At 43.8% G+C, this 17172-nt stretch overlaps 1 protein-coding gene across 1 annotated transcript; it reads right to left on the bottom strand.

Moving 5' to 3' along the window:
- Nucleotides 1-14364: 14364 nt before the first annotated feature.
- LOC122644890 lies at nt 14365-15719 on the bottom strand. The gene is made up of 3 exons (XM_043838259.1): nt 15119-15719; nt 14889-15032; nt 14365-14750 (listed from the first exon to the last, which is right to left on the bottom strand). The coding sequence occupies exons 1-3, from the start codon at nt 15717-15719 to the stop codon at nt 14365-14367; spliced, it is 1131 nt and encodes a 376-aa protein (XP_043694194.1).
- Nucleotides 15720-17172: the final 1453 nt, after the last annotated feature.

Here is a 17172-nt window from a genome sequence, read left to right as displayed (position 1 = left end):
AGGCCCAAATATGATTTTAATGAGTTTTAGTCCTAAACCAAACATGTCCTAACTAACTAACTAGACCTATTGGATAAAGACATGGGCCAAACAAGACCTAAAGCCCAACTAAAACCCATTTAAACCTAGAGGCCACTAAGTATTTGAGGGCACCCAACCAAACTGGCCCTAAGGCCTAACTTAAGTGAAAATGGATTTTGGGATTTAAGGACCTAGGAAAACAGGCCCTAAGGCCTATTTTAGTTATTTATGGGTATGAGCTCTTTAGCTCATTCCCCTTTCTCCCATTTGCTAAAACCGTAGAAGAGAGAAAGGAAAAGAAGAAGAAGAAGAAGAAGAAGAAGAAGAAGAAGAAGAGAAGGTAAGGGAGAAGAGAGCAAGCTACTGTCCTCCTCCCCTCCTACACCTCATCTCATCCCTCCCCTCTTGCTGTCCGGAGAAGGAAAGAAGAAAAGGAAAGGAAAGGAAAGAAAGGAAGGAGAAGAAGAAAAGAAAAGGAAAGGAGGAAGGAGAAGAAGGAGAAGGAGAAGAAGAAGGGGAAAGAAGGCTCACCTAGCCTTGTGCTTGCTGCTTCCATTGAAGGTAAGCCACCTCTCCTCCTCCATTTCTCTATTTTTTAGTTTAGGTTTTGGATTTTGAGATTGGGAGTAGCTTGGGTTCCACTTTGGACCCAATGCCCTTGCATGGGACTTGTTCTTGGTCTTTTTGGGTGCCATTGCACATCCTTAATCCTCCCAATGGTGTGCCATTCAACCCAAGCCATGAGGACCTAGGGATTTCACCTAAAAAATCCAAGTTTGGGTTAAGGAATTTGATATAGACCATAGATGGCTTAATGTATTGTGCCACTAGGATTATTGGGACCCTAATGAACCTTGGAAGTCATTCTTATAAGCCCTTGAAGCCATTGGGGGCATTGGGGATCAATTTGGATGAAGTTCGGACTTGAAAAACCTATTCCTACTGTGAGCAGACTAAGGACTGGACTCACCATCGTGCATCATCCCGTGGATCCACCCCCTCGGGTGTGTCTTAGGGTTCGACCAGATGCATGGGCAGACTCACCTAACAGAATCTGTTCGTGGATCCGCCCGCAGTTTTATAGCATGACCATTATTCAGTATTCTGACTGTAACTTTGTCTATACAAATTATATTGATGTGATTCAAGTTGCGTTGTAAAATAGACTCAAAGGGCTACATTTTATATGCAGGAACTGTGGACCCAATCTAGACAAAAGACCATCAAAAGTGGGCCCAATCCCAGATAATATATTTTAACAGCAACTTTGGAACATGATTGTTATCCGGTGACCTCGCCCACATTATGGCTGTCTATGTAGGACTTAATAAATATTATTGGGGGTTAATTACCATCTAAAATGGCCCCTAAATGTATTAATTAATTGACCTATCGAGGTGCCAAGGTCTACCCTTGATGCCCTCAAAACTCTTGCTGTCTAAGGACTTGTGACCTCAACCTAGAAATGGAAACTACTAAGGAGAGACCAATCTATGGGATCTCCCAAGACTAATGAATGATATGAGAAATTATGCCCTTAGGGAGGTTTAAGACACCCTTCCCTAGCTCTTGAGGCCGTTGGATCTCAAGAAGATGGTTGGGAATCAGACTGGCTTAAGGATTTCATGTTTAGAGTTACTCATCTGTAACACTTGGGGGTTCTCTTGGAAACCCAACAAACCCTATTGAATGCTCTCTTTAAAACTTATATTCCCTTCCCTTAATGCTTTCATGGTTTTGACAACCTAAATGTTGTTCAAGCATTGAAAACCTAGTTTAGGTTTGGGAAGAAACCTTGGGGATGGATCCAATCTCTTGTCTCCCCTAAATTCCTTAAAGGACTATGTGTTTAGGACCTCCAATGAAGGATTGGACTTACCTCCCCAACCTTAGGACCTCTATGGTTCCATGGATGAAGGGTTGGAGGTGAGGATCTTCAATGACTTCAAAAGAATGGCGACGGGGGAACGATCAGACTCACCTGACTGACTCCGTTCCTTCACCCACCATTGCTGTCTTAACATAGATTTCAAATAAACTGTTGGGACCCTTAGTGGGACCCACCTATACACTTCTAACATTATTCTCACGCGTCCTCAGACTTCATAATCTGTACGAGAGTGCGTGCACTAGATCAAACCTTACCAAACACACCGAACGACAAGTAAGCAAACTGTGAGTGGGTTTTGGGTGATGTTTGGGATTGTTATATACATATATATAAATTTTATATATCATATAATTGTGCATGCTTGCATCCATTCTTAACATGTTGCATTCTTGCATATAAATTATGTTGGATATGAACTGATGAATTGTGGATATGTTACTTTACTTTATTATATTGGGTTACGGTGCTGGGTATGTCAGTGCCGGAATCATGAAATTATTATTATTAAAATCATTGCTTGCCATCTTGCTCTGTATGCGTTGTGCCTTGTTGATACCCAGGTACTAGATGGAATGGGACGTTGATGCACCCGAAATACCTCTCAGGATGATAGGATTTGCATGTAGTATATCTGTGGCTAGGTTTTATGTTCCCTTATGCTATGGCCCTTGCCAACAGGGGTTTATGTGTTGGATAGTCTGAGCACCCGATGGCTATGGAGGTGGGAGAGGCCAAGTCAGGGGTAGTGATGGCTATCGGGGTCTGCCACTAGGTGGTCAAGATGGCTTCTACTAGTGTAGGTCCCCTCGTCATAATTGAGGTTTCAATGGGGCGATAGGATAAGTGACCCTCAGTGTCTCCCGAGTTATTACAATAGCATATACTTGACCGATAGAATTTGTGTGCTAGGTGAAAAATGAATCAAACATTAGCATGCATTATTCTGATATAAAACTTTATGTGGTGCATGTGCACTCCCCTTTGCTCTCTCACTAGCTGGTGTAGCTAACCCCATTGCGCAACCCTTTTTTAGCTATATGTAGGTGATCTATGATAGTGATCCTTTTGCTTGGAGCCCGTGACTTTGGACCTTAATGATAGCATACACTCATGGTCTATGCCATTGGGGCACAATTATATCTTTTCATTTTGTTTATTATGAGCATTGTATATATTTAGTAGTATTCCTATAGTTTCAGTTTCTAGTTAATCATTTTGGGTTGAAATGTAAAACATTAAACTATCTATCATGTAGACTTGAACCTTGTGTATTTGTAATGCTTTTGCTTATTTCTGATCTTTTGGAAGAAAATATTCCTTTACTTTCTGCATTATGATATTAATGTAATTTAATATTAGTGTAAGACTATGCGTTGGCCACTGCATCGAGATCCTTTTAGTGGTTAGGATGTTGGTAAGCATCCTATCATACCCCGTTTATAGTATTTTATCCTTTAATGGGATGGGGGTGTGACATTTTCACCTATCCACTACAGTCCAAAATCCAACTTTTGTGAAAAGTGAAAAGTCAACTATTGCTCTCATTATTGAAGTCTTCTTGTCCACATCTACATCACTCAAGGATTGACTTCAAATCTCAAAGGACCTTCATATGCTCACACTCCAAAGAATAGTCTTAGAGAAGGTCTTCATTTGCATCATTTGGCACTTGCAGTACACATCACGATCCTTGCCTAGGTAATCTTTACCTTTATTCACTTTTGTATTAGTTTATGTTTTTGAGTTTATAAAGCATTTTTGTATTATCCTAGACTGTACTTAAGTTTTGCAAGGATCCTCTTATCCTTAAAAGATTAGGCTTCTCTTATCCTTAAAAGATTGGGATCCTCTTATGTCACACCCCAAACCACCTGCTGGGAGGATTAGGTAGGTGACCCGAATTGCATAATGGCAATCTGTCAGATCCCAAAAATTTAGAAGCAGTTAATACATTCATGGTACCACATTCATAACATTACCATAAGTAAGATTAGAGTGCTGCAAATAATCTATAAATTTAACCAAGAAAAGGGAAAGCGTAGCGATACGGGAATGATGGTGATATATATACATATGTAAGTTCTGATACATTCCCCAGTACAACCAACAACTGAAAAGTTAAACTATCATATACATAAGCAAAAGAAAAATACATATATATACAGGGCGAGATAACTCGACCCCAAAAAGGAAAGAAAAGACTAAACCAGAAACAGAAACGGGGATAAACTCCTATCAAAAACAAAAAGGAGTCCCCAAGACAAAAAGCATCATGTGCGTCCCTCAATGGTCTTCATCAATAACCACCAAGAACGCATGTATCATCGGCATAACCTCCATTGGGGTCCATACCAATAGCATCATAATCATAAGGGCTCTCCTCCTCATAATGAGCCTCCATGCCACAGTGCCATCGATCTACACAATCATCTAGAAAGGAAAGAAAAACATATATAACAGAGTGTGAGCCCCACCGAGCTCGTGAGCAAAACATATTATCATGCATGCATATGCAACCACAAACCACATGATCCTACATGATATGAAAGTCCAAATTATTTAATTAGCCACCTAACAATACAGCTAAGGCAGGTTAGTGCTACTACAATCCCCAATACATGTATCCCTGGTGCGGGCTTGGTTATCCCTTCCCGCGATACACCCATTGAGTTGTCAGAGAGGACCAGTCAGCTCCAGCATGCTCTCCATGGTCAACTTGACCAGCCCCCTATGATTGAGCTAGTGAGGTAACCGACTTAATATCAATTCACCCTTTACCGGTGCATAAACTTTATTTGGCGTATAGCCATGATTCACCTATTGGTGCTTGCCAAGCTTGTAGCTAGAGGCTTCCCGGCATATTTGCCCTGGGGCATCCCAGCTATGCTGAGGCTTCTCGGCGTAAATGCCTGAGGTTTTACGGTAGTCCTCACAGTTATCCAACACCTTAACCCATGTTGGCAAGGGTGCATAGCACAGGTGATGAAACTCTAACCCCATGTCTATATGGCATCGTATGAGTCAGGGGGTATCAATCGTATCCCATACTACTGGCTACCACGGGCCTCATTTCCAAGCAGACTACGACATCTAGTCTATCAATCACAATCATCATGATATATGCCACAGTGTTGATCAACAGTCATACAGTGTGTAATTTTGAGAAATTCCAATTAATAAGTAACACAGCATTAATAATTAAAGAATTTAATTGCCGGCATAAATAATATTGTTACACATACATACACGATAACATTTCACTCACCTGGGTTTGGTTCTATAAATTCAGTTGCAGTTTCAGTTCCGGCTGTAGTCTGGTTGTAGGCCTTAAGTGCGGGATCAAACCCTAGATATAAATTAGAAATACATTACTTAGCATTCCAAACTACTTTTATATGTCCTAGGGTTGATCTAGGCTCACTGGGTTGACTCGGTGTTCAATCGGTCATCACTTGGAATTCTCTGGCCCTTGTACTGGGCCTTAGGCCTATGTCTCGGTGCATCATCCAGAGATTGTGGCCTAGGGGAAGAATGGTCATTTATCACAGTGGTACATTTTTCTAGGTTATTTAAGCTTCACAGTACAGTGCCCAACTTGGCAGTGCTACAGGACCATCACAAACAGGGTTTCCAAGCCCTGCGGGGCCCACTTGGATACCCAAGGTATTCATTCATGTGGATAGATGTGGGGAGGGGCATTTTTATCATTTTCCAACTCCCTACACTGATTTGTGGCCCATGGGTGAAGATCCCCAAGTTAGATCAGCATTTTTGCAAGTTTTCATTCACTGGGCGATGTCTCAGGGTGATGTTTGCATCGCCCAGAGATTGCAAAACCAGGAATAGGCTGAGATTCCAAGGTTTTTGATCATGGGCAGTGCATGGATCTTCTCCCCATGCATGTTAGGTCATCATGGATTCCCAGGGGTATACTTTGAACTAGCCCCAATGGGTTTTCACCTGCGCCCACCACTTGGCTGCCAGGAGCGGCCCAGACAGCCCAGTAAATAGTAACCCAGCATATCTTCAGTTGCAAATCAAGGTTTTGGCTGCATGAAAGGATGGTTTCATGTATATTACTGTGATCCAAGGCTATGACAACGCAGGGCTAGGTTGTATGCAGTCAGGGCACACAGATCTGAACCCAGATTGCCTGTTCTTGGTGTAACAGGGCAACGCAGCCTGGCACAGCCCAGGTTTCAGTCTCAGGCTGAAGAACATCCATAAAAAATGCTACAAAACACTCAAATCCTTCATGCATCAGGTTTGCATGGTGGGTTTGAGATGGTTCATGGCAGCCCCCAGCTATTTTGGGCTACCAATGGCCAAAATAACTTAAAAAATACAGAGGTATGAGTTCAGTTTTATACCTAAAATCAAGCTGGGAAGGGATGCAGATGCAAGGTGAGGTCTCCTCTTCCTTCATTCTCTTTCCTTCCTCTTCTCCTTTTCTTTTCTCTCTTTTCTTTCTTCTTCTTCTCTCCACGATTCCAACAGTAGCCAAAGCTCTAAAATGAGCTAAGGCACCCCTATTCATAGGCCAGCCCATAACTAGGGTTTGTTTGGCTGTTAAGGCCTCTTTTGAAAATGCATTTTTGACTGCATTCTCAGTCACTCTGGACACTTAGGTGGGGTCCACAGTGATCCAAGGGTATGAGGTGGTCCCTCAGACTCCCCTCAACCAATGGAGGGTGCCCATGTCCAATATGGGTGGTCCCTATAGATCAAATCATTAAAATATTTAGTTTTTCCACTCTGGGCAATGTCTCTGGGTGATGTCTGCATCGCCCAGAGATTTCAGCAAGGCTATATCTCTGTGGGCTTGCATAGGGGTTTGACCCAGGCTTAGGGCCTTGAACCCACATATCACTCAGGGCCTTTTGCACTTATTTTTAGGTGTGGGACCCACATTCATGGAGAGGGGAGAGATTACCTGGAGTCCAGGCAGTACATTATGTTGTGAGCTGTGCAATTGCAGGGGTCAATGATCCATCTTCTGACAGGTATGTAGGAGGACATCCTCAGGGTTTCTTCATCAATTTCAATCACTGGAGTGATACTCCACAGTATGCTTAGATGCCATGTCAGGGGTTCCTATCATTCAATCATAATTCCAGCCAGTCAGGGGCAGGGTTTGACATCTTATCCCGTAAAAAAAGATTGTAAAGGTGTTCTTCCCACCTACTGTACTGAAAGGAAGTAACTAGTAAAATTCTCTCAAGGTTGAGAGGAGTGGACGTAGGGATAAGTTTTTTATGTCCTCCATTTGTTCAATTTATCTCTCTCTATCTTGTTTAATTCAAGATAAAACTTAAAAAGGATAATATTTTACTAGTAATAACCTTCTCACCTCCTCTAGGTTATCCCACAAGCAGTTCCACGGATGGATGCACCATCTTAATCCACCCTTGCATTCATTCGATCCCTGAGACATACCCGAGAGGGAACTGACCCATGGGCGGAGCCAATAGAATGAATCGGTCCCTTCATCCATTCAGGTCAAGCCCTTGGGATTATACTGGACGGGCTGTCAGACGGTACCACGATTGGTGGATCCCGTCATGCGTCCGTCGAAAATCTTTTTCGAGATTTCAAAGGGTTTCTCCTCTAGCTTGAAGCTTGGAGTACCCCTTATACTCAGGGTTAGGGAGGGGTGTCTTAGGTCTCCTTAAGGTCATTAGAACCTAGGCTTACCTAATGGATCTAAGATCATACAAGGGTTTGGTCCTATTTAGTCCAAAGGTAGGGTTTCATGGTTTAGAACCAAAGGTTCAGCAATAATGGCTGCAGTGCAGCACATAGAGGTCTTTAATAGGGTTTGGTCTGCACCATTTGGGCTCTAACTAAGGACCAAGCATCACCTTGAGTCCCAAATGGAACCTAGGTTAGCTTAAGCTCAAGGAATTTATCAAAATGGAAATGGAAAGAGAGATGTACCAAGGGTTTAGGTCATACCTTGGTGAGAGGAGCTCCAATTCCAGCCTTAGCCAGCCTTGAAGATCCAACTCCTTTTGCTTCCTCCCTTCCTTTCCATCTCTTCTTCTTCTTCTCTTCTTCAAGCCTTGTCCAGACAGCAAGAGCAGGAGATGTGGGGCACCAGCCATCTTGGCATGGCTTCCACCTTCTTCCCTTCCCCTCTCATTCCTTTGCTTGGGAGGGGGAGAGATAAGGGAATAGGAGACTTGTTTATCTTATAAGGGTTAAATGGGTCCTTAGGTCTTGTTTGTTTAGGTACCCCTAACACAAGTTAGTCCTTTGGGTTTAATTAGGTCTTAGGTTTTGTTTGGCCCAAGTCATAACCCATTAGGTCCATCTAGTTAATTAGGACATGTTTGGGTACACCCTAAGTCTCATAAGACCTATTTGTCCTCTAAGGTTTGTTTGGCTTAAGCTAGGGTATAAAACCTATTATTTATTTAAGTTAAGTTTTATGGGCCCACTTTCATGGCCCAATTAACCAATTAATGGTAATGGAGGGGGTCCATTTGGTCCAGGGATCTAATTATGGTGTCGGGGACACGAAGATGTGGGTCCCATAGAAAAATAAACCAAAAGGGTAGGTAATAGCATAGACGGATCCACGAGCGGAACCAGTCAAGTGAGTCTGCTCGTGACTCCTTTGTTGCTGTCAGGGCCCAAACTTGGAGAAAAATTATGGGGCTTTGACCCGTACTCTCAAAACTTCGAGGGGACATTTATAATAAAATATTAAGTTCAAGGTCATAGATGTTGACCATAGCCACCATGGCATTACCCTTTGGTAAGGTCCAATTTGCCCCGGGGTATTTGGGTATATTTCGGGTGCGGGTGTAACAATAGATCAGTCAGACTCAAAATGATGAAACTAGTGCCTTTTTGAGTATCGAATGTACCCCCACCACCACACTAATGACCATCCTCGCTTATGATTCGAAGCCCGTAGAGTAAATATCAAGGGGTGTGACTTAGCCGTGAATTACCCATGACTACACATGGGGTCCAATAACTAAACCACCTGGCTGAGTGTTTTCCATTCATTGTGTGTGTGTACAATAAGTGTAGTGCAAAAGCGGGCATCAATTGAACTCAGAATGTTCACTAGGAACACCCTCGTCGCCTAATTTCACTTTCAACACTCTTGTCCAGGAAGTGGCTATCATTCAATCTTGGAGTATTTAGTATGATGTGTCTCACCTCCTCGGGGGTAGAGACACAATAGGGAGTACCCTCTTTGTTTGATTTCACTCCGAGTACGATGCATGATGCAGTTAGTACAATGGTACAAACAAGGTTCTCAAAAAAGCATATTGTCAAATAAGGCAGTATATGAGAGAGAAATATTTGCATTCAAAACAAAAAAGCATCTAGTATTGAAAGCTTGACCATAAACTTTCCCCAGCGAAGTCGCCACTCTAGAGTACCAACAACGCACGTCGACCAAGCGCACCCCTTTGTCGGGCTATTTTAATGCCTCGATGATGCCTCACGGCATTGATGTTCCTGTTCCTTAATGACTCAAATTGAAATGCCAAAAGACGGTGTTATGGTTCACTCTTATGAACCGGTGATGGGGGTGTAGGGAAAGCACAATTTAAAATAACAGAATGGAGTCACCACCTAGGTTATGAAGGGCCTAGAACCCTAAATGGTTAGCACAAATTCTGGTTAGAGGATAGGGCTACAATTGATTCCATATGATCAGACCAGAGAACGGGTAAGAGGTTAGGTTATGGAGATAGGAAGATTTTGCGCATCCCAATCCGCCCAGAGGAGCCAGTCCTTCGTATTAGATGTTTGGGTTCACAAATTCTCTCTAAATAAGGTCTCATATAACATGCAAGATTGATCTACTATCAGAATATCATGATCACACATCGTAAGACATTAATTATGCAAACCAGCATAAAATAATAGAAATTACCAAAATACCCCTGAAGGGCATAAAAGCATAAAATGCAAATAAAGTCATATTTGAACATCACCACTGATCCGAATATCGCTAATGGCATTAACAACGTATGTATGAGGTATCATTCCAAATACCAATAATGCATTCCTACTTAAAATGGTAAATATTGCCAAAATGCCTATCAAGTCCCCATCCCAATAACGAATAAACTAATAGTAAAGGGGTGACTAGTATGACACGTGTCATCCCAAAAGACTACCAGAATCACAATTTGCAGTGTCCCAATACACAGTCTTTGTCTAATAAGAAAACACCATAAAGTCAAAGTACGAAAGGTAAGGAATATTCCATTTCTAATGATTATGAAATAAGCGGAAGTGATTACAATAGGCTCAGGCCACATCGGAGGCAACGTCGGACTCAACAGGCTGGCCCCCGACCTTGCGTCCGACCATTCCTATAGGCTCAGCCCACATCGGAGGCAACGTCGGACTCAGCAGAGATCTGCCTCCGATGCAACCCAGTTGCAATTTCAAGGTCCTTAAAAGCCCAAGGTTGTCCCATTTGGTTCTTTAAGTCTCAAGGGACTAGGGAGGGGTGTCTTGGAGTCTATTTGGGTCTTAGAAACACCCAACATCCAAAAATTAAAGGGGTTTAAAGGGGCCAACTACTCCATCTCCAGATTTGGGGTTTACCCTAGGTGGTTGGAACCTTAGGTCAAGAGCCCCAGTTGGAGATCTCAAGGGATGTAAGGAAAATAGGACAGTATCCTACAAGAGGGGAACCAAACATGGCTCACGCCAACCATCTGGGTTTCACAAGGAAAACCCAATCTTGGGGCTACAACCCAAGGAACCAACCAAGCTCAAATGAGCAAAAGGGGAAAGAGAAAAGGGGGGAGAGAGCACTTGGCTTACCTGGTTTGAGGTACACAAGATGTGCCCTCTTTAAAGCTCCAATACCTAGCAACCGTTTCCTTCTTCTTCCCTTCCTTCTCCTTGCTAACCCTCTCTCCTCATAACTCCCTTCTCCAGCACGGTTACGTTAGGTAGAAGTGAGCCAAGACTAGTGAATAGTCCTACCCACCTCTTTTATAGCAACCCCTTTATTGGCCTGTTTGGATAAGGTCTTATAGGTGTAACCCTTGGGTCTGTTTGGGTAGGGTCACATAGTCATTCACCCTACACAAGTTTTAAAGTCCAAACTTGGGCCCCAAGGCCCACACAAGGTCAAGTTAGTAATAAAAGGTTAGGGTAGGGTCAAATATAACAGGGCACCAACAGCACCTTAGCCACAGGGCATGTGAGCCCCTCACAGGGTCTCACCCACTAGAGTCCTTATCAGTAGTATCGGATACAGGGTCGGATGCAGCCAGAAACCTTGCATCCGATCCGAGTAGGAAGGTGGTTCCCACCATAGGAGGTCAGGGCCTTTGGACCACACTTCGAGGGCTTTGAGAGGGCAATAAGCATACAACAAAATTAGGTCAGCCACTTACCCCTCACACATCAAGGTGCAACCTCCATGATCCCGAAGAGCTTTCCCCCCGCAACACTAAGTTCATCACCAAGTGAAGTGTCTAAGTAGGGCGATACGGGATGTGCCATCTGATACTGCTCACTCTTAGGACTGGTACTTGAAGGGTAGTCGACGAAGTCACCGTAGATGAATTTACCCCATTCCCGGTTGAGGAATCTTTCCTCGACTGGCAAACCCGTGTCGAAGTCAATAATGTTATAGCTTGATTTGACCATCATTGTGAACAGCTCACCAGCATACATGGCAGCACGCTCTACACGTTATAAGGATAAAAGAAAAAAATATTAGGATACCAGGTGCGGGTATAACAATCTCCCCACCTTACACAAGAAATTTCATCCCCAAAATTTACCATACCTTGTAGGTAACCCAGGGAAGGGTACTTTGCCCGCATCTCAACTTCTGCTTCCCAAGGTGCTTCTTCTTCTGGGTGATTGCACCATTTCACCTTCACATAGTGGATAGGTAGGTTGTGAAGGTGAATGATCTTGCTGTCCAGAATACTTTCAGGCTGCTCCTTGTAAGACATATCGGCTGCAAGCTCCGATGGTTCTTGTAATAGAACATGACTTGGGTCATGAACGTACTTCTGAAACATTGACACATGGAATACGTCATGTACCCCTTCCAAAGATGGAGGGAGTGCTAACCAATAAGCCACCAGTCTGATTCTCGCCAGGATCTCATATGGTCCAATAAACCTCGGGCTCAACTTGCCCTTCTTTTTAAATTTTTTTTTTTAAATTTTTTTTTTTTTTTTTTTTTTTTTTTTTTTATCTAATGGGCCCTTTCGTTCACGAATTAAGTCCATCTTCTCACATGTCACCTGGATAAACTCGGGGTAAAAGATATGTCACTCACCTACCTCATCCCAATACAAGGGTATTCGACACTTCTTTCCTTACTGTGCTTCAAACGGTGTCATCCCAATGGTAGCGTGGTAACTATTATTATAAGCAAACTCGATGAGCGAGATGTGCTCATCCCAGCTGCCTTGCATGTCAATGGCATAGGCCTGGAGCATATCTTCTAGAGTCTGTATGGTCCTCTCCGACTACCCGTCTGTTTGGGGGTGGAAGGTTGTACTAAAATTCAGCAATGTGCCCATGGCCTTCTGGAACCCACCCTAGAACTTGGATGTAAACCTGGGGTCACGGTCAGAGATGATACTAATTGGGACTTCATGTAGGCGAACCACATTATCAATGTATAAATGGGCCAGCTTATCCATCTTGTAGGAGACTTTCATAGGGATGAAGTGAGATGTTTTCGTCAATCGATCAACAACAACCCATATGGCATCAACATCCCTAGGGGTACGAGGTAACCCAGTTACGAAATCCATAGTAATATTCTCCCATTTCCATTCAGGGATGGGCAATGATTGTAAGAGGCCATGGGGTCGCTGTCTATCTGCCTTTACTTGCTGGCAAGTGAGACATCTTGCTACAAACTTAGCTACATCTCTCTTTATTCTACTCCACCAATAGTGTCCCTTCAAATCCTTATAGATTTTTGTGCTTCCTAGCTGGATTGAATAAGAAGAGTCGTGGGCTTCTGTCAGAACTGCCTTTCTCAACTGAGCATCGCTAGGAACACATAGCCGGTCTCTAAACATGAGGATACTACCCTCTGTCAATGTAAAGTCTAGATCTTGTTGTGTGTCTCCTTGGATGGCCTCAATAATTTCTTGAAATTTTAAATCAGAAGCCTGGGCTGACTGTATCCTCTCCACCAGTGTCGATTGGACTGATATGGCTGCCAAAGATAGAGTAATGCCCTCCACTAGTAACTCTAGATCCATTCTTCTTGCTTCCTCAACCAATTTCTCGCTGACAGCCAAGGATGCCAAAAAAAGGGTTTGAGATTTTTGGCTCAGCGTATCCGCCACTACATTTGCCTTACCCAGGTGGTAATGGATGGTGCAGTCATAATCCTTCATTAGCTCCAACCATCGCCTCTGTCTCATATTAAGCTCCTTCTGTGTGAAGAAGTACTTGAGACTCTTGTGATCACTGTAGATCTCGTTCTTCTCACCATATATATAGTGTCTCCAGATCATTAGAGCAAAGACCACAGCTGCAAGCTCCAAGTCGTGGGTTGGGTAGTTCTTCTCATAATCCATCAGTTGCCGAGAAGCATAGGCTACCACCTTCCCATCTTGAATCAGAACGCATCTGAGGCCTATCTTCGGTGCATTACTATGAACTACCACTGCTCCAGTACCATTAGGAATGGTGAGTACCAGAGCAGAAACCAACCTCTGCTTCAGTCCTTGAAAACTCTCCTCACACTCATCTGACCACTCGAACTTCACTCCCTTCCAGGTAAGTTGAGTCATAGGTGCTGAAATTTTTGAGAATTTCTCTATAAACCTCCTATAATAGCCAGCTAGGCCCAAGAAACTAAGGATATCTGCCACACTCTTGGGAGTCTCCCAGTCAACTACCGACTTGACCTTATCTAGGTCCACTTCAATTCCCTTGGCAGAAATGAGGTGCCCAAGGAATGCCACCGGCTCTAGCCAAAACTCACACTTACTGAACTTGGCATATAGCTGCTTCTCCCTCAGACGCTGTAGTACTAGGCGGAGGTGGTCTGCATGCTCTTCTTTGCTTTTGGAGTATATCAGGATCTCATCAATGAAGAAAATGACATATTTATCTTGGACATCATGAAACACTCGGTTCATCAACTCCATGAAGGCGGCCGGGGCATTAGTCAACCCGAATGACATCACCAAGAATTCATAGTGACCGTAGCAGGATCTAAATGCTGTCTTGCTCATGTCGCTGTCTCTGATTTTTAATTTATGGTACCCCGATCGAAGGTCAATCTTTGAAAACACCTTGGGACGTTGTAACTGATCGAACAAGTCATCAATCCGGGGTAGAGGGTACCTATTCTTGATTGTAAGCTTGTTGAGCTCGCGGTAGTCGATGCACAACCTCATACTATCATCCTTCTTCTTCACAAACAAGACTGGTGCTCCCCAAGGAGATACACTAGGTCTAATGAAACCCTTCTACAAGAGGTCTCGAAGCTGTTCTTGTAGCTCCTCGAATTCCATTGATGCCATCCTGTAGGGAGCCTTAGATACTGGGGCTGCACCCGGTACTAGGTTTATCATAAACTCCGTCTCACAGTTTGGTGGCAACCGTGTCAGATCTTCTGGAAAGATGTCCAGAAAGTCCCTTACCACACTTATCTCATCCATAGGCTTAATCTTAGCTTCAGTATCCACCACAAAGGCTAGGTAACATTGACAGCCTTCATCTAATAGCTTATGGACTTGAAGGGCAGAAATGATAGCCTTCTTGGGTCTCTCCCGTTTAATACCCTTGAAAGTAAACTCTATACCCCCTTTTGGTTTAAACTGAATCTTCGTCTCTGCATAGACTAGATTGGCACCTTGAGCGGATAACCAATCCATACCCAAGATCACATCAAAATCCTTTATATCCAGCACTATCAAACTTGCCGTCAACCTGCGGTCACATACACGTACCGGGCAAAGAGCATAAATTATGTTGAGTTCAATCTTGCTACCCGTTGGTGTACCAACCATCAGATTCTTGGCCATTAGCTTTGGTTTGATCGGTATCTTCTTGGCAAAAGAGGGGGAAACAAACGAATGCGTCGCCCCCAAATCAAACAACACATACGCTGGTTGGGAACAAATAGATATCATACCTGAAGACACCAAAGCAACCAATTATAGCAATAACACCTACATGCATGCGACACCTAAGAATTGAGTGTGATACCTATGATGACACCTGGATCCACATAGGCTTCCTCATTGGTGACTGAGTACACACGCCCTTGAGTCTTGTTGGCTGTAGAAGGAAGGGGAGGGTGAATGGTAATCTTTGCTTGAGGTGCCTTAGAAGACACAATTGGCCAAGAGTTTCCCTGACGGGCATGAGGGCAGTCTCTAATCATATGCCCGACCTCATTGCAGTTATAGCACATAAGAGTCTGAGTTCCATAATGAGGGGCTGCAGCTGTCTTGGGTGCCTGGGCTGCGTCAGGTTTGTGGTACTGAGTCGGAGAGGTGGTAGAGTAGGATCCCCTCTGAAACTTACCAGGACCCTTAAAGCCGAAAGACCCCATGGGCCTTTTGCCAGCTTGCACGGCCCTGTAATTTTCCCACTGCTGGTCTTCGATGACCTTGGCGGCTTGCACCACTTCAGCATAAGTGGGATACTTGTGTAGCACCACTGAAGTACTAATACTGTGCCTCAAACCTCTCTCGGACTTTCTTGCTTTGACATCCTCGACCTTCATGTGGTCCGGGGCAAAATAGAAAAGATCCTTGAACGCTTGTTGGTAATCAAGGACAAACTTAGATCCTTGACTTAGGGTCAAGAACTCCATCTCCTTCTTGTCACGGAAGTTCAGAGGGAAGTAGTTCTTAAGGAAGGCCTCGGTAAATTGCGCCCAAGTAGCATTAGGGTATTTGGCCCAAAAGTTCTCCTTGGATGAATGCCACTAATTATAGGCGTCACCTTAAAGTTGGAACACGACACACCTTATCTTGTCTAAGTCATTGCATTGTAGAACCTCAAAGATCCTCTCAATGTCCCTGATCCAAGTTGTCGGAAATAAGGAGTCATGAGGCATTTTATAGAAGGTCAGGGGGTGGTGCTTCTGAAATTTCTTGGACAACTTGGAGGCATTGGCCCAAGCTAGGGCCGCATTTTGGGCTAGGGGAACATCAGCAACAGGAGCTAGTGGAGGGGGAGCCACCTGTACTGGAGGGGGCACCTGTTTCCTTTCCCTACTAATGTCCCTGAGTTGATCTGTCACGGTATACATGAAGAGGCGTTGTTCCCTCTGCGCATCTCTATGCTCTTCTTGCACGGCTCAAAGCATATTACTCAACAATGTGGCAGCATCCGCACTATTGGTGATCGGAGGGGGCACTGGCAAAGCCGCACTCGACAAGTTCCTAGTATTGTCTCCTGGAGGGGAAGGGTTCCCATTCGAGCGAGTGTTAACCATGACGGGCACCTGCTTCAAGTTTGGGATTACCACGCACCGTTAGCACAAAAATAAGTAAGAGAAGGGCAAAAGAAAATAAAATAACTCATCATCGATGCGTCCACAAGTCAACCCTAAAGCATATTGGGGAAGTCAACATTAAAGTGTAAAGAAGGTTGGAAGAGAATTGGCAAAAAAATCGACCCAAAAACAGGTTCTGGGAGGGTCGGAGGCAACATCGGAGGCAGTCACCCTGAGTCCAACCTTGCGTCCGACCCAGCTTGAAGCTCTGGCTATGTAGGAGGCAATATCGAAGGCAACATTGGATGCCTCCGACCTTGAGTCCGACATGACCCACGATGTCAGTCATTCATCATCATTTTTTTTCCCTTCTTTTCTTTTTTTTTTCGTTTTTTTCTCTCCTTTCTTTTCTTTTCCTTTCTTTTCTATTGGGGCTTGGTTTTAAACTAGCTCGCGTTTCTTCCTCTTCATTTTGTCTTCTTCTTCCTTGGGTCGGAGGCTTGTTAGGGCTGCGTCCGATCTTGGTTCTCCTTCCTGGCTTGAGGATTTGAGTTCCAAATCTCGGTTCCCATCAACAACACACCTGCAGGTATGCTTCCTTTTCCCCAAAATCTAAAATTCCAGATTTTTTCCCTCCTTCCAAAACCCTAAATCTCGTCTTCTTCTACCTGGTTGTTTTTTTTTTTTTAAAAGGCCATTCATGGTTGTTGTTTACTTGGGTCTCACATGGTATGGGGTTGATTGCACAGCCCAAACATCCTCTTAACTGCCCCCATCCACGGTTTCAGACAGGGCTTGGAAGCCACGCCCAAATTGCAAAAAAAAA

This window comes from Telopea speciosissima, chromosome 11 (genome assembly GCF_018873765.1).
Source record: "Telopea speciosissima isolate NSW1024214 ecotype Mountain lineage chromosome 11, Tspe_v1, whole genome shotgun sequence".
NCBI lineage: Eukaryota > Viridiplantae > Streptophyta > Magnoliopsida > Proteales > Proteaceae > Telopea > Telopea speciosissima.
The sequence above is the reverse complement of the archived record's forward strand: the minus strand, read 5'-3'. Positions and strand labels throughout refer to the sequence as shown.